This window comes from Callorhinus ursinus, unplaced genomic scaffold (assembly GCF_003265705.2).
Source record: "Callorhinus ursinus isolate GAN/ISIS: 27379988/994484 unplaced genomic scaffold, GSC_fseal_2.0 scaffold48, whole genome shotgun sequence".
Lineage (NCBI taxonomy): Eukaryota > Metazoa > Chordata > Mammalia > Carnivora > Otariidae > Callorhinus > Callorhinus ursinus.
In genome coordinates this window covers 5,295,370-5,321,613 of record NW_027397110.1, presented here as the reverse complement: position 1 = coordinate 5,321,613, position 26,244 = coordinate 5,295,370, and the positions used below count along the sequence as shown (strand labels likewise).

At 47.8% G+C, this 26,244-nt stretch overlaps 1 protein-coding gene across 7 annotated transcripts in view; it reads right to left on the bottom strand.

Annotated features, from left to right (window-relative positions):
• Positions 1 to 26,244, bottom strand: part of EFCAB6 (EF-hand calcium binding domain 6) — a 219,833-nt gene that overhangs the window by 45,216 nt on the left and 148,373 nt on the right. For all 7 annotated transcript variants that reach the window (XM_025882318.2, XM_073882664.1, XM_073882663.1 and 4 more), the window contains 4 exons: positions 22,979 to 23,075; positions 18,151 to 18,269; positions 8,675 to 8,869; positions 4,582 to 4,737 (listed from right to left, as the gene is read on the bottom strand). In XM_025882318.2, the coding sequence (XP_025738103.2) occupies positions 4,582 to 4,737; positions 8,675 to 8,869; positions 18,151 to 18,269; positions 22,979 to 23,075 (567 nt within the window). The remainder of the gene's footprint in view (positions 1 to 4,581; positions 4,738 to 8,674; positions 8,870 to 18,150; positions 18,270 to 22,978; positions 23,076 to 26,244) is intronic.

The window sequence follows — 26,244 nt, the reverse complement described above, 5'->3', positions numbered from 1 at the left end:
CACACACACACACACACACACACACACACACACACACACACACACACCCTAGCGCTGAACTTCTCTTGCTCAAACACAATGGAGCAACGGCTTCAACATTTTAAGGAAAAATGATTTTCTCCCTAGGATTCTATGCTCAGACAAGCTAGCAATCTGCATGAAGGGGATTAAACAATTTTTTCAGACAAAGAACTCAGAAAATTTATTTCCTGCCCACCCTTTCTTAGAAAGTTACTTCAGGAAGTACTCCAGCAAAGTAAGATCAGCAATTGCTGTAAATCAGCAATAAAAAGGTATGTGGTGTAGGAAACAGGGGATCCAATCCTGTTGGGAACAGTAGGGACAGACCTGGGACAGGACAATGGTCGGGGAGGGGCAGGCTGTAGGATGGGGGCACCTGGGGAAACCTGTCAGAATGGGAAGTGGGATGGAAGGCTGGGAAAAGCTGAAGCTTGACAATGTTGAATTTTACCTGAGCCCCGTGTTCCTAAAAAACAGCTCTTTATATTCCTGGAAACAGCTTACGCAAAGAACCACCTTTCCCCGTACGACTTAGAAAAGATGCATGGACACCCAGGTGTGCCTACAAGACGGTGGACACAGAGGCTCAGGGATGGTGCCACTGGCAGAAAGCGACTTTTCATTTATGACCTGGGCACTGAACAGGATTTACATAGGCATAATTGTGAAATGCTGGTCAATAGTTTTTGAGTTTCAGAATCAACGTATGAACCAAGCACAGCAGAGCCGGTTGTGGCTCCAGGACAGAAGGTTACATGTAACTACCTTTTCCCCAGAGTAGAACTGTACCTGAGCAAAGATGGGACATGGAACGAGCAGGGAGACAGCGGTAGAAAGAGGGGGTGCTGACATGCACAGAACTGGGAAGTGTCACCCTGTCCTGACAAAGCTGAATGACCTGAAAACCAATAGCTTTTCCTGTCCATTCAGGAAACTGACATCACAGGGCAAAACATCACCCCCAAATCTGGAAGGATCTGGGCAAATACAGAGAATTACAGCCAAGGTGTGCTTTCCTGGATTAAAAGCCTTGGGAGCCAGAAGCTGGAAGGAACACTTCAAGGGTCGCGTGAAAAACGGGTGGAGGCTGTTTATGCACTGTGTACCGGTAAGAAACTCGTGGGGACCCGTCTACAGCGAGGAGTCATTGTGGGGTAAAAAGGAGAAGGACTGGATGCTCTGTATCACTCATCATCAGGCAGGGACTGCAAACCAAAACCACAATGAGGTGTCACCCTACACCTGTCTGAGTGGCTAAAATGAAAAACATAGGAAACCACAGGGGTTGGTGAGGATGTGGAGGAAAAGGAACCCTCATGCACTCTGGGTGGGAAGGCAAACTGGGGCAGCCACCGCAGAAAACAGTATGGAGGGTCCTCAAAAATTTAAAAAGAGAACTACGCTGTGACCCAGTAATCATGCAACTGGGTATTTACCCAAAGGATACAGAAACACTAATTCAAAGGGCTACATGCACCCTATGTTTATAGCAGCATTATCTACAATAGCCAAACTATGGAAGCAGCCCAAGTGTCCCTGATAGATGAATGGATAAAGAAGATGGGGTGGGGCCCCTGGGTGGCTCAGTTGGTTAAGTGACCGCCTTCGGCTCAGGTCATGATCCCGGAGTCCCAGGATCGAGTCCCGCATCGGGCTCCCTGCTCGGCGGGGAGCCTGCTTCTCCCTCTGACCCTCCCCCCTCTCATGTACTCTCTCTCTCTCTCAAATAAATCTTAAAAAAAAAAAGACTATACTATCCCCCTCATTAAAAAAAAAAAGAAGATGGGGTGTGTGTATCTATCTATCTATCTGTCATCTATCTATCTTTGAATATTGCTCAGCCATAAAAAAGAATGAAATCTTGACATTTGCAGCAACATGGATGGAGCTAGAGAGTATTATGCTAAGTGAAATATGTCCATCAGAGAAAGACAAATACCATATGATTTCACTCATAAGTGGAATTTAAGAAACAAAACAAATGAGCAAAGGAAAAGAGAGAGAGACAGAGGGACAGAGACAAACAAGAGACAGGCTCTTACCCACAGAGAACACAGTGCTGGTTCCCAGAGGGGACACGGTGGGGGATGGGGGTTGCAGAGTATGCTTATCATGATGAAAAAAAATAAAACATAAAATAATTATACCATCAAAAAAGAAAAATAGAAGGACTGGTTGAGAGTCCGTGTGGGAAGCACTTGGACCCCATGGACCTCCTGAATTCCAAGTGTCTCGGAAGCTGTGCCCCTCACCCACCACAAAACGGGAGCTCTGGAAACTGTGCTCTCTGGAGTCCGGGTTTCTGAACTAAAAAGCGGGTGTCCTAGGGCAAGATAGGGAGGGTTCTTAATGAAAAGAGGGATTAAGTGGAAGCTTGCTTATATCCTGACTTTACTAAATAGTTTCCTATGGCTCCATAACAAGATGCCACAGAGTAGTGGGTGGCTTAAAACACCACACATTTCTTCTTTTCCACTTCTGGGGCACCAGAAGCCAGAGGTCAGTTTTACTGGGTCAAGGTCAAGGTGTCGGCAGGACCGTGTTCCTTCCAGAGGCTATGGGAGAATCTGTTCTTTGCCTCCTCCGGCTTCTCGTGGCTGCTGGTGATCCTTGGCTTGTGGCCACACCACTCCAATTTCTCTTTCTGTGGTCACTTCTGGGTGAAACCTCTCCCCGACTCCCTTTTATAAGGACACGGAGATCCGAGGCCCACCCAGACAATCCAGGATCATCTCCCCATCTCAAGACCCTCAACTTAATCACATCTGCAAGCACTCATTTTTCCTTATCACATAACATTCAAAGGTTCCAGGAATTAGGACCGGGATATCTTCAGGGGGGGCATTATGCAGCTTGCCACACTGACTGTTGGAACTTCCAGGCTTCTTCTCCCAGGCAGCTCCCAGAGTGTTGGCAGCAGGGCACCAGAGAATCTTCTCTGGTTGGGTTGCCAGATATAGGAAAACAAACCAACAAAAATTTAGTGGGACACCCTGTTAAATTAGAATTTCAGGTAAACAAAATAATTTTAATATAAATTTATCCCAAATATTGCACGACACATACTTAAACTGAATATATTATTGTTTATCCAAAATTCTAATTTAACTAGGCATCCCTATATGTTATGTGGTAACCCTAGTCTCCGGGAAACTTGACAGCCCAAAAGAAAAATATTAAAGATCTTGACATTGGGGGTCCTCCAAGGACACTCCCTGCCAGGTTGCTCTACCACAGTAGTTCAGACTGAAAATTCAAAGCCAAGTCAGTAAGCTCCACCTACCTGCCCAGATTCTAATTGGCTTCTTAGAACCTCACTCTTAAAATAAGCATATTTTCGAGGAGAGTGTCTAACATGGAAAATAGTAGAAAAAAGTGACACTGAGGAGAGATCCCTCAGGTGAAGAAAACTTTTTAAAAAATCTGTTGTTAATACCTTCAGGGAAATGAGATCTCGCACAAGAACATGATGCTCTGAAAGACGAACATTCTGAGAGCAAAAACAAGTTCTGGTCATTAGAAATATGATAAGTATGACAGCAGAAACAAAAATCCGAAAAGAAGGGCTGAGAGCTAAAGTTGAGGAAGTCTTCCAGAAGGGGAAGCAGGAAGGAAAAGTTGGATGATGGGAAAGATTTTAAAATATGAGGAAATATCCTATGTGGTTGAATATTCAGTAAAAATAAGAGTTTCACAAAGAACAGGAGAGGAAGTCCTTAATGAAGTAATCCAGAAAGTTTCACAGAATTAAAGAGTATGAAAAAGATGAGCTGATGTGTCTGAACACTCCAGAAAAAGATTTTACGACTCGGGGCATGGTGGGGGTTTCATTAGTGATATTGAGTACACAGAAAACTATGCAAACAAACAAAAATCATTATTAATTCCAGGGAACCCAAAATGCTACGTAGGAAGGGAAAAGTGATCCATGAAACAGGTCACAACGTTATAAACCCTGAATACTGATCTACCCGAAACTGGGATGCAGCCACATGGGGGCCCACGGAGAAAAGTTTGTGGGTCCCCATGGAGAGGTGGAGGCTGAGTGGGTGAGGTGGTTGGTGCTATGTGATCGGCGAAGGAAAGTTAAACCCACATCTTCCTGGTATGGAGTCAACAGACACTGCCTGAAAGTTACAAACCGGGAAGCAGCACATAGAAAGCTTGTCACTTAGAACCACGAGTTAAGTACCAAATGGTACCCATGAAAGCGTCAGCTTTGTGGACCATGGGGACTGGGAAATGCGGAGAAGCAGGGTGAAGGGGCTGCTGTCTTTACTGAGCCTCGTAGAACCATCTGACTCCCACCAAAGGACATGAGTAACGTGGGGAAAGCAAAAACTAATGTTAGCGGAGAAGGATTATGCTGTTGAGAGCCATGGGGAAGAGTGACGTGCGCCCTCCTTGTGCTTTGGGTTGACTCCACGGAGCCTGGCCGCAGGGTGGCCCGGAGGTTACTTCACTGTTTGAATGGACAGAGAGGAAGAAGCGAAAGCCATTCGTTTTCCATTTTCTAGTCCCAACTATGTGAGAAGCACTGTTAAGCCAGCGGAGGAAAACCTGTGTAGAAGATCGGTCAGCTCCTCTTCCTTAAGAGAACAGCCACACTCCTGCAGCATCTTCTGCATCCTGCCTATGGGTATACAGCCGTTTTTCGATCTGTCTAGTTTGGTGAGTGCTTTGCTGATATCTTGATAATGGTCCTTAAGCTTTTCCCTGAAAGAGAAGACATTTTAGACACCCTAAAACCAGGAAAACAAATCATTTCTTTAAAGCAAGAGTTCCATGATTGTTCTAATGATGATTTGCTGGTTCATCAAAGAACTAATTTTGAAGATGTTTTGCAGCCTTGGTGTAATGCTTACATTAAAAGGTATTATTGAAAAAATAATAGGTCTGTATTGTTGTCATGTTATTATTATTATCATTAGCAAAACTGTGTTAGAGAAATTACAAGCTTTTTTTCTTTTTACTAGAATTGGTACTTTAAAGATAGAACGAGGAATTAAGACCCACAGTGATATTACAGACATATGAAATACACCTTGATTCTCCCAGTGAAAACCCATGGAGCACCTACTATGTGCCAGCTACCACTCTGGGTGTTGGGATGCATCTAGGAGCTCAAACAGGCATCCCTAGAAGAACTTACATCCCCATGGGGCCAGGCTGGCGTGAGACAGAAGGGATGAGCGCAGTACGTCGGTAGAGACTGGACAGTGGGGCTGAGAAGACCCGCAGTGGGAGCGGGGCTGCAATTCCCATGGGGAGGTGCAGGTGGGCCCCACTGGGAAGGTGGCACTTGAGTAGAGATGCATGTTACCCCCAAATAGCTCTCCTGGGCCCCAGGACAGCCAGCACCAAGGCCCTAAGGCAGAGGTGCGGGAGCTCAGGGAGTGAGGAAGGTGGACAGGCTCTCAGTGTTAGCCGGGGAGAAGGGGTGCCCTGGGACACCTGGCTTCTTATCAAATACTGTGTTGTTAAGAAACACAGCCACTGTTTGTGGCCATCAACTGGCAAACCAGGAGCTGTGCTGTCTTCATGTTCTCTCCCACTGATGCTTCTTAACAACAGTGCAAGGGAGGTAGGTAACTATCACCCCACTTTATAGACGTGGAACAAGGGTGCCCAGAACCATGGTGGATTCAGGGACCGACCGGGCCTGCCTCTCGCAGGGACAGAGGCAGCGTCCAGCTGCAGCTTCTGCTGGAGGGCTGTTTTCCTTGCAGAACATGTTCAAGTTTCTATAAATCCATTTTTTTTCTATAAATCCATTTCTTAAGGAAAATTCTTCCCTGACCAAAAAAAATATATTGTTAAGGGTCTAAAAAAGTGTGGAAATCTTTAGGGATGAACCATCTTGCACCTGACTTTGGTGGACTGATGCTAAACTCCATGACCTTGGCTCACCCAGGTCTCTAAAAAGAGAGACCTCCTTCCTACGGCCCTGAGCAACATGCTTGTCTGGTGGGCTTAGACTAGGGCTCGGCTGTGGGGTTCTTATTCAGGGAAGAGAATGTGCTATAAATTCCAAACACAGAATCTTTGCTGGTAATTGTCTACCACCTCAGAGATGTATTTGTGGAGAGAACAGTTCCTTGAGCATGCCTAGGAGAAAGAATCCAAAGGAACAGAACAATGCAGAATGAGGAAGTTGAGTGGGAGCACACAGGTCAGGAGCGGGGAGTGGCACCGACTTGGAAGCCACATGGGCCATCCACCCCCTTCCCTCCTTAGCATCCACTGTGGAGCTGGCTGACTGGGCATTTGAGCAACTGATACAAATGAGTTGCATTAACGGTTCTGCAAATGTATACCAACAGAAGCAACATTTTGGATTCCTTTACAGGTGTATGCTGAATTCAGTCCCATGTTACAAAATGACTACTCATCATCACAACTATTATATTCCACTTAATCCTTCAAAATGAAAGCAAATGAAGGTATAAAAAAAATCAAAACATTTTTTGAGATACATATTTTTAGAAAATTGAGGCATTCAGCATTTCTTGGACTGGTTTCTAGGCAGTAATTATTTCCCTTGCAGAGTGAATGTGTGCACAGAGTAAATGAGGGTTTGGAGCTTCGATTGCACCATGCCAAACAGAAACGGTGGGAGCTGACCCTCGGGGATGAGCTGCTGCTGCCCTGGGTCCGTGTCTGGTTCCTGGTCTGGACAGTGAGTCAGTCCGAAGAGGGCACTGTCATGGCCAGTGGACGGCCACAGAGCCCTGCCCGGCATGGCCTTGCTGGGCCGGGCTTCACCGGTTTCGCTTGCATACCCCCCAATCCACAGCCCGGAACAGGCCAGGGCTAACGCAGCTAGCTCATCAATGCTGCTCTGGTTCCAAATCTTCAACTCAGACTTGGGCAAAAAAGAGGAAGGCATGGAAAATAAACGTGAGTTTAAAAAAAGGATTCTTAACTTTCAAAACGTATTTGGCGCACTCTAAACAAAATAAATTCTCTTAGATTTAAGAGGCAAATATAAATTTTGGTCACTTTACATGAACCTGACTCTCGTCTGTCTCATCAGAGGAGGTAGATCCTGTTCACTTGCCAATTTTACAATTCGACATCTTTGAGAAAATGGAAGCTGGTCAGGCATTTTTGTGAAATCAGCCTTGTCCTCTTTGGTAAGAAGGTGTAACTGTGGCAAGGAGGGCAGGGTGAGTGTGAACCGGTTAACCAAACCTGGTGATCTGAGACGCACAGTCTGGCGGCTCACAGTTCGCACAACAAACAGAAACGCGGGAAGGGGGAGAATGAATGTACCGAGAGCGCGCCGAGGACGTGGGATTTCCCTCAGAGCCTCATTACGCACAAGTGGCAGGAGGGAAGACACGAGTGGGTAATGAGGCCAGCCCTGTCTGGTGACGATAAATTCCACTTTTTCATTAGTTTTATGGCGTATTTGATTTATACCAATCTTGCACCTATTTTTACTTTAAATCTCACAAACTCAATTCTCTCCCTTCAGGCTTTATAGCTCAGTAACTTGGACATAATTCAGGGGTGTGTTTGAACTGCTTTTCTCTTAAACCCCGTTGAGCCATTACATTTCTTCCCTGTGTCCTTGGGAGTTTTTATTTCCTTTGTGGATTCTTTAGTAACAACTCATTCACTCATTCAGGTGCCATTTGAGGTGGGGAGGACGGACAGCTGAAGTGACAGACCGGAGATGGACAGAAACACAGAGGAGAGCATCATGGGGCTAAGGCAGAGCTGTGGAGTGAGGATGGAGTCCTAGCCTTGGCAAGTTAGGACCGATCGAGAACATCAGTCCCATTGCTCTACGGTTATATCGAATGCAGCAACATTTTCTCCTGTGTTATAAATTTTTTAAATAGGACATTATGAATTAGTTTTAAACTCTGAAAGTCGTCATGTAAGGACCCACCATCCAAATCCAACACATCACCTTTTGCGTAGCATCTTCTGGTCCCTGCGGACAGGCATCCACTTTTGACACAGTTCCAATCACAACACACATACTGGTTAAAATGTCACTTCCCATTAGCCCTTGATCACAAACATTTCCCATAGTCTTTGTGATGCTAATTGCATAGGCATATACTTTTTCATGTTCCTTGGGGCCACACTTTATAAGGCAGGTGCCCCTTTTAGTCGTTGTTGAAGATATAGTGCAAATCGTATCTTCCAACCGCTTAACTGTTGGCCTCTACTCCATTATTTCTTTGGGGTATAGTCCTCAAAGTACTGAGTTAAAGAATATGTCTGTTTTGTTCATTCATTTATTCAACAGAGGTTTGCGGGGTGCCTACGAGGTGTCAGGCACTGTTCTGCACTGCGTGAAGACAGGCATGTCCTTCTGGAACTTGCCTTCTAGTTGGGTGAGGGGCGGGGCCCAGGGTGCAGGTTAGTAAACATTTAAATGTTCTCAAGGGTGACCTACAAAATAGGAATGGTGTGAGACTGTCCCTGGATGAGGCGGGGTTGGCTCATAGCTTTTTAGCTTCTTTATACTCTGTGATCTGGTGCCCGTTTCTAGAATCTACAGCAGTAAAGGAGTATCATAATTTCATGACAACTTGGCCAGCACTGGGAGGGACCACTTTAAAACCATTTTCGCCGCAAGGGCATGTGGTGAACAGGTGGCCAGCTCGCGGACCCACGATACTTACACACTTACCTGACTGGCGCGGCCCTATCCATGTTCTGCTCCAGCTGCTTGACCTCCTCTCGCATCTGCTGGGGCTTCGTGAAATGACCCATGAAGTTGAAGTAATCCTCCGTGTAGGGCCGATGAATGTCTGCTGAGTAGTTAATCCCCAATTTCTGTAAAAATTCTCGGTAAGTTATGTGCCCCCTTCCTTCCGTGTCATAGCTTTGAAAACAAACAAACAAGACCATCATCAGTAGGCACCAGGGTGTGTGAGCTGGAAATGCAGGCTCTGCTCTCTGGTAGCACCCAGACCTGATCTGAATCTGCATTTGACAAGATCCTCAGGCAAGGAGCCATAGGCTCATCAAAGTTGGAAACCTGCTGCTCTCATCCACAGAATGGTCACACCTCCTGAGAGGTGATCTTCGTCCCCAGGAAAGAGCAACCAAATTCATTCACTTGTCATTCTGTTAGAAAACGGTTGTGACCACAGAAAAAATTAAAATCAAGCCTGTCATTCATTCAACAGGGTTTTTATTTTTATTTTTTTTTATTGAGCACCTACATGTAAGGGGAACTATGCTAAGGTTTAGAAAAAGTCCTTCAAAAAGCATATTCAATCTTAAAACTTAAATAAATGAATGCCATTTGATTCAAATCTCCCATTTCCTCTTCGAAGAGATGCCAATTATATACAACCAGCGAGCGAGACCAGTAAGGAAAACAAGATAAGAATTATGCTATGTACCTTTTATGTCATTTTCTATTATTGAGATGTTTCTGAATTATAATTCATTAAAAAAGGCATAATGGAGGGTTTTTATCTCCCAGCATTATTCAAATAGAATAGAATTACTTCAATAAAAAATTTTAAGGCAAATTGTCAATTTTCTTTAAAGAAAAGAAAAGCATTTATTTTTACCGAAAGATCTTGGTCCTCATCTGATAAAAATGGCATTTGCGGACATGATTTTTCCCAGATGAACTCCGAGTTACAAGGACCAAGACTATATTTAAACATTGTGGGCATAATCCTCTAGCAGGCTGTTTGGACGTGTGTCTGACTGAGCATGAGTGCAGGCAGGCAGCTTTCCTGTGTGTGGCCGAGCTTCCCTCTGCTCGTTAACTGACAAGACGTGGAAAAATCTGCAGGATCCCACGCTTGCTCACCTCCAACACACAGACACCTTTGCGACTGTTTCGGTTGAGCAGCAATGAAGAGAACGTATTTATTTCCCCGACTTTCTTGTCCTTGAGGGGTGGGGTGGGGGGAGGAGGCTGAGGGGAAGGAAGTTTAGGCAAACCGCTCATGCCCTTGTGCTAAAACCCACAGAGCATCCCGGGAGCTGGCATGCCCTCCGTCCTTCCCCAAGGCCAAGTGGGCCATTCCCTGAAGTGCCTACAGAACTGGGGGGGGGGGCTCCCTCTCCCCCATTTGTCGCTTCTGTGCCCCACACTTCTGCTTCGTGTCTGACTTCCACCTGCCCTACTGGCACCCAGACCCACTGTGATCAGGTCCTCTACCTTACAAGGTAAGGAGATCCCCCTTCTGTGACTTCGAGGTAGCACAGGGTGGAGAACCAACTCCAAGTCAGACAGACGCTCACTCGCCCTGAGACCCTGGCAGGGCCCTCGGCCCCTCTGGGACTCTGGTCCCTCCTCTGTGAGCCCCTGAAGGCCTTCCTAGACCCAACGTCTCAGGTCAGTGCCTTACTGCTGCTCTCAATATTTTTACGAAACCATTTGAGGCCTTTCCAGGTGTCTGTTATTCGTGCAGCCTTAGTACTTGCAACACCCCCCACCCTGGCCAAATACCATTCTACCTGTATTCAGTGAATTTCCTTTCTAAAACAAAACCAAGTGACACACCCACCAAAGAGGGCCTGTGGGGTCTCCGGCTGCCAAAGCATGTCCTGTGGTGTGGGCAGGGCTATGATGCTCCAGGCCACACAGGGGCCTCTAGCAAGTAGCTCTTCCTGCTGCTGGTGATAAGACTCTAGCTGCGGAAAGGGTATTTATTTTCCATCAATGTCCCAAGGGAGGGGAAGGAAGGGAAGCTCCCCAAGGCTCCCCGTTCCTATAGGAGGCCTCCTGAAAGAATGGTGTGGAGACCAGTCACTGACCAATGACTCCTCTCTCTTCCTAAGTCAAAAGTGCTGTATTTTCACTTTCCTCTGGATTTCTCCAGGGCCACGGTGAGGATTGGCGGGTAAATGCCCGCTGGGGCTTAGACCAGGGCCTGGCACCCAGTGAGTGCACGCTGGTGTTTGCTGCCGCGGTTCACCACCCAAAGGCTCAACCACACCTTTAGAACGTGCCTTCTTTCCCCGCTAGATGGCAAGTTTGTTGAGGGGCAACCACGAGCAACCATGCCGTGTTATCCTTACAAACTCCCAGCGCCCGGCCACAGGCCTCGCAAAGCTTGGTTATCAATATTTGTCTGCTGAGCTACTGCATGCGAAGGACGCGTGTTCCTAAGGAAGCGCCGCCATCCTGGCGTGTTATGCACAAGAGATTACTGACAACAAACTCTAAATCATGACACTTGAACTGAATGAAAAGACACTTCTTAATTACTTCATTAATAAAGATCATAAACATTCCATTCTCATCGCAAAGGAACAGAAGACCAGATTGCACAATTGCAACTAAAATATTGTTATGAATGTGAATAATAAGAGAGTTAATTCAGCTTACATAACCTCACCCTTCATTATATAATCCTTTGTGTAACATTTAAAAAAAATCAACTTGCCTATAAAGGTTGAATTTTAAAATGGCTCGGCAACAGATGTGCCAGGAAAAATGTGCACATAAACAGAGGACCCATAAAAGCTTGCATTTGCATGTGGCAATGGCCGCTAATTTATGATATAATCCGATTACTCTGCCCATTTATTGTGCATACAGCAACTCAGTTGTACACACAATTTGAATACGTTCACATCGATTGCTTTGCTTCGCTCAAAGTCTCAGTCCTTTATGCTCAGTTCAGGCACTCAATTCTTATGTCAGTGGCAGCCCCACCTTCTAGCACCTCTGTCCCCAGAGTTAGAGGGTCTGGGGTCAGCCCCAGTGACGACCCGGGCCAGGCAGCAGAGGTAGACGTGACAACTTATGCAGCTTGGGGCCTACAGAATCTTCTCAGGGGTCACCAGGGAGGGTGGTCTGATGGCTCACATCCCCACCCTTCAGGGTGGTGTTCCCCTGCCCGAGTTGGTCATGGCCACTGGGCACGGTCAGCAAGTTCTGGTGGCATCACAGGTTTGGGGGCCGTCCAGGGCCATGATCCCTCCCCGGTGCTCCCCAGTGAGGGGTGGTCTGGCCTTGGATAAAGCCAGGCCGGCAGGGGAAATGCACTCCTTCAAAGACCACCCACTGAGGTGCCTGACAATGTGGATCACGAAAAGTTCTCTATGTTGAGCTAGGAGCCCACCTGGCCAGTCATCCCCAAGCACTTCCAAAATTCCCTCCCAGCCACCGTGTCCCGTTTGGTCTCCTCTCTCCTAACCTAAAGACCTTGCTCATTGGACCCCGTTAAGTCCTTTCCCTGCTCTGGCTGTCCTTGCCCTGCTGTCCTACAGCAGGGTGCCCAGCAGCCTCTTGCCAGGTGCTGCCATGGCTGGGCCAATGCAGATGACCACGCTTCCTGGTAACTTAGAGTCAGGGCTTCTTCCCATGAGCTGGGGCGTTCGGCAAAGGTACCTTGCATAGTCTCTTCTTTTTGCGTTGGAAGACCAAGATACAACTTACCTACCATATCAAGAAATGTGCAAAAATTGGGTATCAATGACCCCCAAAGCCTTCTATCAAGTCCACTTGATCAGCTGGCTTTATACAACTAATCCGATACTGTTAATTTGGAGACTTGGCTCCCTGTGTTAGCCTTCTGGGTATGTTTCTAATGCATTGTCTTCATAGTTTTTCAGCAAAGTCTGTTTTAAATCCAAAATAGTTGAATTCTGTCTGACGAAATGAGGCTACAGAAGGTGCTCTGCATGCTGAGCAAGTCCCTGAGGAAGTGCCTCCCACAGTGGGCCCCCTGGTGCTGGTGGTCCCCGAGCCAGACAGGCTCTGGGTCTCAGGCTCTGTTGTGATGGGCAGTGTCCTCCCTCTCCTGTCCCAGACTTCTCCCTCCTCCGGGCCTCTGCTCACTGGGATGCCCTTCCTCCTTAATAAAATGACTGCTTATTAAGACTCAGCTCAGCGCTGTGAATTGTGCAAGACTGTTGAATCACAGATCTGTACTTCTGAAACAAATAACGCAACATATTTTAAGAAAAAAGAAAAAGAAGATAGCAGGAGAGGAAGAATGAAGGGGAGTAAGTCGGAGGGGGAGACGAACCATGAGAGACGATGGGCTCTGAAAAACAAACTGAGGGTTCTAGAGGGGAGGAGAGTGGGGGGATGGGTTAGCCTGGTGATGGGTATTAAAGAGGGCACGTTCTGCGTGGAGCACTGGGCGTTATGAACAAACAATGAATCATGGAACACTACATCAAAAAAAAAAAAAAGATAGTTCCAGCAGGCTTGAAAAAAAAAAAAAGACTCAGCTCAGGCCTCGCATCCCCCCCGGGGGGGGGGTGTCCCCTCCCTGAACACCCGCACAGCTCCCACCACCCGCAACATTGTGTTCCGTGCTTACCCTCCCTGCCGAGCTGTAAGCAGCCTGAGAGTGGGGGCTGTCTCTGGAACCCCAGCATCCAGCACAAGGCCTGCAACTTAGAAAGTTTTAAAAAATTCCTGCTTCGCGATTGCTCAGATGAATGAAGAAATGAATGAATCCACTTCTATCTTGTAATTCATTCTTAGCAATCTCTCCAAAACCACACCAAACACCCTGCTCCTGAAATCTCATCCTCACAGATCCTGATTTGGCTTCAGTGAGCAGGTTCCCTTTCACACCAGCCTCCTTCAGGCTGGAACATTTTGTTCCTTTAATCCTTGATAAGCCAGCCTACATCCCAGCTCACTTCACACCATGAAGATTGGGTCCTCCCCGATCTGTCCAGCCCCTGTGCAGTTAGTGGGGGCTGCAGGCGGGAGGGTGTCACTTTGGGGCCGAAGCCCACCCAAGCCCGTGTGATCCTCCGGCTCTGCAGACACCCCCGCAGGGCTTAATGAAGCCACAAGCTGGAACCTGGCCAGCTCCCCAAACCATCACTTGGAAGAGAATTGCCCAGAAGAGCTGGTAAACACGCTGTAGACGTTGGGTGAGTGAGAAATAAAACATCAGTGCGCTAAGCCACTGAGATGTGGGGGTGAATTCATTAATTTGCTTCCACAGCATTGACTAGACCCTCCAGACTAATCTGAGGCTCTAAAATAGTGTACTTCATAGGTGCTTAATAAACATTGAGTGAATGATGGATGCTATTTTTTTTTTTTTTGTCTACATTCTATATTCTACCCTAGGTTTTAATTTTGTATTTTTGAAAGGGCAGAATGTTATTGGTCTACTCACTTCCACTTACCTATTTTGGGGGGCTTTCCTATTCTGACAAGCAGACCCCCTCGGCTGGCAGTGTGTGTCACATGGGTCCCAGCTGTCCCCGACTTCCCTGCGTCCCTGGGGGAGAACGCCCCTCCCATCGTTAGGGCGAGTGAAGGAGGCTCCTGGCGCGTGGACAGCCCCCCGCTGGCCCGCACCTTCTCGCCGGCTCAGCGCCTCCTGCTCTGCGGTGCAGGGGTGGACGTGGGGCGTGGGGCAGAGCGAGGCAGCCGCCTTCGCCAGCGAACACGGAGCGGTCGAGAGGCACGGGCCAGCACGGTGAATGAGGGTGAGGACGACTAGCTGAGACCGTGGGAACACGTAGAGAGTGGGTGGGAAAGCCTCACCACCAGGTCGCCATTTCTCATGTCTGCTGAGTAGGTCACTGAGCAAGGTGCTTTGTTGTTGTCTTTTCTTTCCCTTTATGCTTTTCTGGATTTTCTGAGACTTTTAAAATGAGTATGCGTTAATATCGCAACCAGAAAAGAATTTCAAATCTGTATGATCTTTTTGCTGCCAGTTTTTATGCTTATGTGTGCCAGGTACTCCGCCTCTGTTATTTGGCCCCATTGCCGTCCTGCTTGATAGTTGACTGAAGCCCAGAGAAGGCAAGCCACTGGCCCACCATCACACAGCTCCTGTGGCGTGCCATGGGACCCGCTGCAGCTCTGGCTCAGAGCACAGCCCTTAGCTCCAGCCTACTCGGCCACCTCAGGTTGTCTTCCCAACTTCTGCGGCAGCATCTGATCTCACATAGCCTCTCCTTCCAGGCTGCTAAAGGCCCATTTGCTCTTCCTAAATCTCTCTCGCACCTGTCACTTCCTTCCCAGTCCTGCCTGCATTGCCAGGAAAGCTCACCACTTCTCACGTGGACCACTGAGACAGTCCCTAATTCATCTCTTGGCCTCCCAGCCAGACTCCTGCAGGTCATCCTCCCCACTATGGCCAGAGTGATCTTTCTACAACACAGGCCTGCCTAGGTCTTTCCCTATTAAACACCTGGCCTTAGGATGGGGTCCCTGTGCTGTCCTGACTTTCATGATTTGGTTCAGTGGACATGCAGCCTGCTCTCCTGCCCCAATGAGGCCGCCTGCATCCCAGGGAACCAGGTTATTCTGCAGTCATGGAACGTGACACCATCCTCTGCCTATTAACTGGACGTTCCTCTGGTGGCTCTCAACCCCATGCTCATCCTTTGGCACATCTTCTGAGTTACCCACCTGGATGCTCCCAGGGAGGTGTGCCCGGTCAAAAGGCAGGAAGAGGGCAGCACAGGCTGTTTCCACTTCCTGCCATATGGCTGTCGCCATGGCTCCTGCCCTGCACCGTGGCTGAGCTTCTAGCAGATTCTGAGGCAGCGCTGGGGTGGAGGCATCTTCCTGACCTCCAAGAAACACCCTGTTCTCTTTTGCCCTCCAGTCCCAGATTGGAGAGCAGTTTCCTGACTCCCCTCCTAGCATACTCTGAGAGCCCATCAGCCTCTGACCTCTGAGTAAAACCACATTCCCCCTTCAGACTTCCAGCCCTCTGACATCTGTATCAGTCACTGCATTCAGCCCTGCTTGGCCAGAAATGGTAGCATGGTTTCTGCTTTCCTGCCCAGATCCTAGTATAACCATTCCTGAAGTTTTCTCTCTCTGCATTGCCTCTCTGCCTTCTCCCTTGGAGGTAATTCCACATGTGACAGATGCCATCATGGGTTTCCCTGTCACCATTTTTTTTTTTTTTTTTTGGCCCCTGGACACATATCCACACTGTTTCTCCCAGACTCCCTTGCAGGTGAGAGCAGCCAGGTGAAGGAACTCTGGCCAACAGAACATGGGCAAGGTGACGGCCACATTTCCAGGCCTGGTCTCTACAAGGCTGACCACATGGTCCTCTGTGCTCTTCCCCTTTCTCTGCTGGGAGACACAGAAGATCCAGGGGGTGGTGGGACTCCTGGCCTCTGAATGATGTGAGGGCAGGCCCCCCCACCCCCGATACCCACACCAGATTGAGACATCATTATCAGGGCAAGCCCCCGAGATGCTGCCCTGTTGGTTACTGCAGCTAGCCTACCCCGACCAACACACCCCTCAGACAAACTGGGCAGAGCAGAGTGAGGCACAGAGAAGGGAAGTAACATTGCAGAGGCCACACAGCGGTAGGACGGAGGCAAGAGCCATGGCCACACGCCTGGTGGTGGAGCTCTCCTCTTCAGCCCTCACCGTCCACAAGGTGAGCCAGCTGAACAAACGCAGCTGAAATTCTGACCTCACACAGTTTTCAGCACACGGCAGACATTTGTACATTTAATAATGTCAAGAAACGAATAAAGAAATTTTAGCCAAAAGCAACAGGGAGTATCTCAGTCCTATTTAAATGGGCATGTGCTCTATTCCTCCTTTAGGAAGATAAGTGAGTGTGCTCTTCTCTACACCGGAGCCCTCGAGGGGACACTTGGCTCTTTCCTATGGCCCGCACCCTGCTCAGGACCTCATCCTACCCTGCCCCGATGGAGACAGCCGTCTCCCTGGGCCCACCCTTCCCTTCTCTGAGCTGTTTCCTGATTCATCTTCCTAAAGCATGGCTGGGTCACACCACTGCTCCGCTCAGCCTTCACTATTCCCGAACGTCTGGCTAATGATGCCTGAAAACTAGGACTACAGGCCGTGATGGCCTTGCTCCTCCTTTCTCACCCTGGAAGCCCTGGGTGGGCGCTTCTGGAACACCTCCCGACTGTCCCATGGGTCAGACAGTCCTCCTTCCCCCTCTGACCCCCTGGAACCATTCCAACCTCACTCCTACTGTGACAGCTTCCTGCTCTTCCACAGCCCCCCACCCACCCCATCCTCCCGCTTCTGTCTCCCATCCTCCTCGCCATGGTCCCTCCTCTGGCATTTGTCACAGGCAACACTGTGCCCCAGCATTTGGGTTAGTGCTTGCATCCCCCGACGGGTCCCTGACTATCAGGACCACACAGACCCCTTTGCATCATCCAAAAAGCCTACAGAGTGGGAGGTCCATCCGTGTGCCTGTGTACCCCAATCTTTTGGTTACTCAGTGGGACCTACTCATTTCATCTACTGAAAGAGAATATGAATAAGGAGCCTAAATTGGCCCTGTGTTGCAACTGATCTAAAAAAAATAAGGATTCTGTAAGAACTTCAAGTTGCTTTTCTAAATTAGACACAAAACAGCCCACCTAGTTCTAAACTCAGCCAACATTTCAGCCTTCCACTTTGAACAGATGAAAAGCTAAAAAATTACAGGAGCTGCTCCGTGAGCTAGCCCCTGAGAGGATGTACAATACTGGTGTGCCATCCTGGGGGGATGCAAGTGGCAGCGAACGCATCATGAAGACAGAGGTAATTCAAAGATGGATCTGGAACTTGGAAATGGACCGCACTGTTAGTGCACCTTGAAACTCAGACACCTACATGGGGACTGTTGGAACTGGGGACCTCATTCAAGAACAGCTAAATCTAAAATACATTTTGCAAAATGTAACCAATATTAGATATTATGTTCAGTTTAAGACACTCTCAGGAAACTACTCCAAGATGCTAAAAGTTTGGTTATTTTCTTTCAACAAATTACTTATCTATAAAACTGTTGTGCGACATCGATTTCCATCTTTAGGCACCGGGGAGAGACGGCTTCTCCCCTTACCGGTTGCGGCTCCGTCTGCTGAGCTAGTTGTATTAGAATGAAATCTTTGGAGAGTGACTTAGTTTTCTAAAACAATACAGCTTTGGGCTTGAACTCCCCGTTCCTCACAAATGCAAACCTCTCAAGTCTGGTATCGGTGATGAGTGGTTACCCTGATTCTCCATTGTCCTGAAGACCAGCCTCTTTGCCAAGGCTGCTTTCTCGGGGAAGCAAGGACCCAGAACAGACACAACTGAGCGGAAACCTTTCCTGGCCCCGCACTTCACCCCCAAGTAGCATGCAAAGCTGGTGCTAAGTTTGCTGTAGCCAGCAACCCGGGGCTGGCAGGATGAAAGGGAGCCGACCTGCAGATTCCACTCACCTCATCCAGAGCTTTTCAAATTCCCTCGGTGTAAGAGGAATATCAAACCCATATAGTGCGTTCTTTATATCCCGCCGCCGAAGAATGCCGTTGCCCTCATTATCAGTTTCTATAAAATTCTAGAACACGACAAGACAGCATTTAGTAACATACAAAACGTCTTTATGGCACTCTAGAGGATTGTCAATGGTCAATATCTGGAATAATCTAAGACATTTCTTTCTCCATCTACCTGCTTAATTACCTTTTTATCAAAGTTCCAGATACGCTCACCATTTCCTGTGAAGAAGGTGACAGAGCAAAACTTGGACAAGTATCATGTACTAGAAGGGGCTTGTTTCTGGGTAATGAGTGGTCTCAGGTGTGTGATCTGGATTCTTCCCCTGACCAACAACTTGGGTTCAAAAACTATTAGAAAGAAGGGGCAAGCAGAGCCTGGGAAATGAGACTGTAGCCCTCACAGTGGCTTCGGCTCTTTGGCCATAAGAGGGGGATGAGGCGCATGAGACCCTAGCTGTTATGATAAGATGATATGGTACCTTTTTAATGTCCACAAGGAATGCAAAATGTGTCTGGGGGATTTGTCAGCCACTTTAGAGGGCCACAGACTAGCAGGTAACGTGCGGTACTCAGCACTGACTTAAATTGTTTGTGCATAATAGCTCATCTGGCCCTTCTCATAACAACCCTGTGGGGCAGATGCAGTGGGACACGCGCAGAGTACTCTTCAAGCATCACACTCAATGGTGAAGATGGAGACAGTCCCTTTAAGGTCAGGAACAAGGTAATATCTCTGCTGCTCTCTCTTCAACATGGTACTGGAGGTGTCAGCCAGTGTAGTTAAGCAAGAAAAGGGAGTAAAAGGTATAATGGGGGGACAGGAAGAAATAGAGCTGTCATTACTCACAGATGACATGGCTGTATATATAGGAAGAATCCACAAATTACTATAATAAGAGAATTTAGCAAGGAGTCTGGATTTTATATCAATAGGTAAAATCATTCATATTTTTATATATCAGGCACAGAAAACAAATTTCAAAAAAAATTTATAATAGCATCAAAAATAGAAAGTCCTAGGAACAAATCTTACAAATGATTGCAAGACTGCCACACAGAAAAGTCTAAAACTTTACTGAAAGATACTAAAAATATCAAAATAAATGGAGATACACTATGGGCACAAACTGGAAGACTCAAAATTGTAAAGACATCATTTCTCTTCCAACGAATTTCCCAATAAGTTTTGTTTCTTTGTGAAACTTGACAAACTGATTCATAAACTCCTAAAGAACAAGGAGGAGGGACTTGCCTACCAGCTAATTAAAATGTATTACTGAGTTATGGTAACTACAAGGACGTGGTATTGGTGCCAAGACAGAAAGAGTGACCAGTGGGACAGAGTGAGGAGCCCAGAGACACCCATGGGCCTTGATGCAGATCGTGGTGTTCCCATAGATCAGTGAGGGAAAGGCTGGGCTTTCCAGGGGCTAGACAGCTGGGTCTCCACACGGAAGAGCACAAGTAGCCTCCCAACATGCAGGAAACAGGCGGTGTGGATTTCAAGGCCAGGACGTGAATGGCTACACGGGAAAGCTGCTAGAAAGACCTGGGAAAGCTGCTAGAAGGACCTGGGAAAGCTGCTAGAAGGACCTGGGAAAGCTGCTAGAAGGACCTGGGAAAGCTGCTAGAAGGACATCTTCACGACTTTGGGTGGAACACAGTTTCTTGGACAAGACCTACAAGGAAATGTTAATACATCTGACTACCTCAAAAGGAAGAACTTATATTTACCAAAAGATATCCTATGAGAAGGGTGGAAACACAGAACACACACTGGGAGAAGACATTTGCATCGCATATCACTTACGAAGACCAGGAGCCAAACTGTCATAGGAGCTCCTTTTGACCAATGAGAAATAGCCAGACAACCCAGTGTGAAAACGTACAAGCAGGCACTCGAGGGAGAAAAGAAATCTGACTCAGGAATAAGTGAGAAGATGCTTACTCTCATTAGTAACCCACACACGCTACCTAATGCTACAGTGAAATACTGTCATACATCCACTACAGAGGAGAAAAATGAAGTCTGACAGTACCAAATGCCATCACAGTGGAGCCGAGTGGCTGGGACTGAAGCCGACAGCCCAAGGAGCCAAAGCTAGTCACCGTCTGGCCCTTTACACAGTGTGCCACGCCGTCTAAGATGTGGACAGTGTTCTCCTCCTTCATCTGGATGGTGGTTACGTGACAGGATACAGCTTGGGATACATGCTACCTTAAACATCCCTAAACTATGCACGTATGTTATTATTATGTGTATTACGATACATACACATGTGTTCATGTATATTATACACACATATAAATATATACATATTATACATAGTGCACATACATATAATAGGTATCAGTATTATATTCCACTGTAGTGTCACAGCTTAAAAAACAAGCTTAAAAACAAGCCACTTCAATCATTAATTCACACAATTCTTTAGCGCCTTATTGGTATTTACACCACAAGTCTCTTGGGGACAGAGACCAGGTCCTTTTTTGGTCACGGTCTCTTTAACATCTTGTAACAGTGCATTGTTAATTCATAATGTTTGCTGAAGAACTCAGAGAACTTGGTTTCCAAAGACACTTCCATGGGAATGAGCCCGTGAGACCGCCCAGAATGGGGTGATGGCTGCGTATGTCCAAGCATTCGGCTGGAGGCATCCTTGGCCCAGCCTGGCTGACAGGCTCACTGGGGCCCCTAGCTGAAGATGGCTGGATGGCTCCATACTGGAATTCTTGTTCAAGTTCCACATGCAGTTTTCCCAGAGACTACATCCCTTCTGATATTCGCAGGTCCCGGTTGGTGAATCCTCAACAGCGATGCAGCATAAGGGAGCCGTGGCCCCTGCTTTGAGGCACCCCAGAAGGAAAGAGCAGGGGTGTGCCGGTGGCTGGGGACCACCCACCTCATCACCGGGAGGCTGCTGGTTTTAGCTACGCATCACCGTACTTTCTGTAGGTTCAGAATTCAGAACGAATGCCTTCAGAGCTTTATTCAAAAGGAAGCAAAAGAGTGGCAGAGCCGTCCTACTACTAAGACACGCAGGGTCGTTCAGTCCTGTGGGGTCTGAGAGAGGCGTGGGGATGGGCAGGATGCCTGGCTCGTGACAAAGTGGCTCCACACACCCCATTGGAGCCGTTCTGCTCGCTCTTCCTCTGCAACCCTCTGAGTCCTCTTCCCTCCCCACACTTGCGCCAGGCTGAGTTCTAGAAGAGACAGATTTGAGGCTGCTGGTTTAGCAGCAGAGCACTCTGGGGTCCCCGCGCCTCCTCTGAACACACTGGGGTTTCTGTAGAGCGTCAAGGATAAAGATGACTTTGAGAGGCCACGGAATCAAGATGTGGATAGGCAAGTGCAGAGGACATGCTCACAGCAGTGAACACAGAGACAGAGAGGGGTCGCCAGCCCAGATGGGGGCAGGCCTGGGCGGGGAGCAGCGAAGGCCCCACAGAGCCATTGTAGAGCCAGCGGAAGAAGCATTTCAGGAAGGATGGATGTCACAAGGCAGAAACGAAGACCTCCGCACCCTCCGGTCACCCCCCTAGCAGCCTGTTCATTTTCCCCAGAGCGCCCACCTGCTTTGTTAATTATCTGCCTTTGCTCCTTAACCGGCCCCCGCCCTGGTCAGTGAGCTGAGAGGTGGAAGCAGAGAGACCTTTGCTACCACGGAACCCCTGGCACAAACCCACGCGGCCTAGAGGTGTGCTGCATACCTCGAAGTGGGGCAGGTCGCAGCTGGGAAGGGCCTGGAAGTGGCCCTGGGAGCAGCGCCAGCGGAGGAGGCGTGATTGGGGCAGGAGGAAGAGGGGACAGAGGTAGCCGGGAGGAGAGGTGGGCCGAGAGAAGCCGAGGACAGGGCGTGGGGAATGGTGCCACACAGTGTGCTCTGCCCTCTTTCGGCTGGCGTGCCTATGCGGCCGCAGCTCACAGCCCAGAGCTGGCCCTGCACTCCCAGGGGAAGGCTCCGGAAGGCCAGCACTGCCCAGTGGGTGTGCGAGGACTCGATCCGTGTGATTTGCACCCTGGGCCACTGCACAGTCAACTCTGAGGACAGAGGACTGGGGAGAGGCAGCCCCGGGCGGCCCAGGACTTACAGGAGGACAGAACTTCACGTTGCGCACAGGCCAAGAGAGGCAAACATTGAAAGAAAATGACCAAATGAAACAAAGTGGAGGCATTCTTCACAACAACGTGAAAATACCTCCATAGTGCAGTCTTAAAGATACTCCCTAGGGCGAAGTTATTGTGTCCTTGCTACATTATGAAAGGAGGATCCCACGCCCCAGACTTCTGGATGAACCGAGTCCTGCATGCTCGGTTCTACTGTCCTGGGGGTACAGCTGTCGTTAGATTATGTTCCTGCCTCAACACCAAACAAGTGTACATGACTGCCCGTCGAGGGCATTCACCTTCAAAACGGGCTTCCTATAATTTTGGAAGGCAGGAAGAAATACCACTTAAAGATGCATATTTTGAACTGTGTACAAATAATATGACAGTGTCATTTCTTCTTACTTAAAATTTTAATTTATATCAAACCTGAGATAAAGCTAGGAATTTCTGTCTATGTAACTCCAACAATTACTCATTTTTCTAAACATCAGTTGACCTTGAATGTGAGAGTTTATTTTGAAAAAGTATTTTAAGAATAGCAGGAGTCACGGATGGGGTATACAAAGACTGGATCTAAACAGCTTGATCATCCCAACGATCTGGGAACACTGAAATACATTTCCTTTCCTTTTAAGGAAATAATCATTTTCTTACCTTAGATAAGTCTGACCATCTGGTTTTTGCTTTGGTAACAAGATACTGATGAGCCTGTTCACAAGCTAGTTCTGAATCTGTGACCTTCTGTTTTGGTCTTAAAAGAAAAAAAAAATAACCGTGTTTAAATTTAATGGACTCATTAATCTCCCAAGGGATTCCCCATCCCCATTCATTTCAAAGACCCCGCTAAAGTCTGTTATTTCACATCTGGTCTAACTTAATTCTTAAAATACAGTCTTATTTCCCCAGCTGTATGTTAGGGAAGTCTTCTTAAATTTTATAAGTCCTTGTTTATTTTCAGATAAATGCTGTTCAACTTTTTCTGCAGCTCACAAAACAAACAGGGCTCATTTATTCTCAGAAGGGGGAAAAACACAATAGAATAGTAAGTATCTTAGAAGAAAACAGCTAAAAACTTTTATTTCTGAACTCACACACGGAAGTGACTGGAACGCAGACTTCAGGAACAGCGGGGGAGGACTGCTTACTCGGTCCCAGCTGATGTGCACAGGTTGGGCTCACAGTACGTAAAATGATCAAAATTCTGTTTATTTCCTCACAGAATGATGGACACGGAAGACACTTTAAAAAAAACACCTGTGCTTACCCCCAAGGAGAGGCCACGGCGAGGGGCAGTGAGGGCTGTGGCCGAAGCAATTTGAGGTGCCCTGGATTCTTCCACTAATTGCGGGGCGGGGATGGTGTATGAAAACCTGTAAAATCTTTCCCTGCCTAGTCTTCTAATTGCTTTGCTCCTAGGGGCACCTCTCACTCCATTTCTGGGCACCTGAGCTTTGCACATCCAGATCTGCACCTGAAATAGTCTCCCTGGAGATACAAGAGCGCTCGAGACATTCCTCCAGCAAAACGGACCGTACACACATCACCCCAACAGTTTCCTGAAATAGGATCACATCTGAGGACCCACTTGGAACCCGCACTTATTCACGGGCCCCTCGGGTGAAGCACATCTTGCCTGAGAGTGGGTAAGAGGGACATCTGACCGAGGCCTATCCAGACCCTCATAGAAATTTCTCCTTATGGGACCCAAGAAAGCCAGTGTGGGGGACAGACAGCAAACAAGCTCCATGTAGCCCCTTTAAAAAAGTATCATTTCTGCTTCTGCAAATGAACTGACTCTAAGAAATAAAGTCTAAAGTCAACCACCATATACTGCCAATTGAGAAAATGCAGGAATTTGTGTGTTCCACACGACGCAAGTGAAAGGTTTATGTAATCCCCAAAGAAGGGCTGCTTTGAACATGACCATCTGTGTGTGACACTCGGGTTGGCAGCACTGCAAGGGGTTCTGGGGTAATGATGGCCGCCATGGGCTCAGGGACCCGTGCGTGCTGAGCACTGCCGGTCAGGTGACTCGCAGGATCTTGAGTTTTCCCCGAAATCCTGGCATTACCATCCCACTTTGCAAAAGAGGAAGCTGTGGTTTCGAGAGGTTAAATAATTTGCCGAAACCACACACAGCCGGTATCTGGGAGCCATTCAAACTCAGGCTTTAGACGCCTTAGATGCCTTTCTCAGTACCGCTTTTGCTCCCATTGGAAGATACATGTTTGGTGCTCCTTTAACCCACTCTTCATAGGAAAACATCCATTAAATATTACATTTTTTTTTTTAAAGTAGTTTCCACGTCCAGCACGGGGCCCAATGCGGGGCTTGAACTCATGTCCCTGGGGATCAAGACCTGAGCTGAGATCAAGAGCTGGATGCTTAAGCGACGGAGCCACCCAGGCATCCCCAGATACTACGTTTCACAGAGGTGAGGGCCACCTTTGGTTTTTATGCGCCGAGGGGTCCTCCTTCCACTTAGCATGTCAGTTTCAATTCAACAAATGCAGCATTCCCAGTGTGCTGCTAGAGCACCAGGCACGGCGCAAGGGCTGGAGAAGTGCAGCCTGCGGCTTCTGCCCACCAGACAAGACTCTTCTGGAAGTGCCACTCTGTCACGCATTTCACAAGCAGACGGCAAGGCAGGTCACAGCAACTAGAATCAACAGAGCAAGCAGTACTAATAGCGCTCTGTGTGGCTTCTCCTTCCAATCCCTTCGAAGAAATGCTGGTGCTCCCAGACAGCTGTCCTGGGGACCACTCCTCAAATTCCTCGATGATCTACAGTGCCCAGCACCTGCGAGTCACCAAGTTCATTGGTGGCCGTGATTACCCCAGAAACCTACACTGGGCTACTGACCTGTGTGCCACATACAGAGGGCCTTATTTTAATTACATCAACTGTGAATTACATAAATTGTGACTCCCACAGTTTGGCAAACACAAGTTCTTGCATTTACTCAGTTGGCAGGGTGCTGAGGACCAGCGGCAGATTGGGTGGGGTCTCTTCCCTCTTCCTTAGTTACCGTTCGTTCAAATGGACCAAATGCGGATGGGCCCAGTTTCATTTTCCCTCCTGGAAAATGTTAGCTCGTGGGGGTCCATGTGTAAACTATGGCAGGCACACCTCCCTTTATCAAGTCCTCACCCCAGTTTTTAAATTCACCAATTACTTGTATACTGCCGAATCCAGGGGTCTTTACTGGCTTTCTGTTCCATGTGTCACTGTTAATAATCTCTCCCCTCTCTGGTGGTCTTCATCATGCTGCTCTTTAAATGACACAATGAAGGGGGCACCTACCCTGGGGCCAGGCAAATGTGCCTTCAGTCAGTGTGATTTTTTGCCCCTACCTGGCTCCCTCCACCCTTGACCACTCCTTTCTTTCCATCCCAAAGTTTATTTACTCTTCTGAAAGGTCATCCCTTCTTATGTCCCCAACCACACCCTGATGCCTTTTACCCACCCGTCTGTACCGCTAGTGCTATAATGTCACCTGCTTTTCCGTTCCATCTCTCTCCAACTGCCTACTGGACTCCACAGAATTATGGAATTTCAAGGGTGGAAAGGGATCCAAAGGTCAACCAGTCTAATCCTTTGTCTGTAGTTCACCACTAAAGGTTTTGGAAGGTTGGCAGGATTATGTTGCATTTTCACAATTATTGCTTATAGGACTATAGGTCCTAATGATGCATATTCCCCTGCCTTTACCTTTAGGGTCCTTCTAAATCCAACCTGCACCCAGAGGTCTCACCTGAACTTCCCCCAAAGGATACAGATTCTATGTCTGCAAAGTCAATGTACCCAAACTGATCTAACTAAATCCAAATCCAAACAGCCCCCGCCAATCCAATTTCTCTTCTAGGCCATAAGTCTTGATCATTTCCTTAGGGGCCCATGCTCAAACCAGGGACTCCTA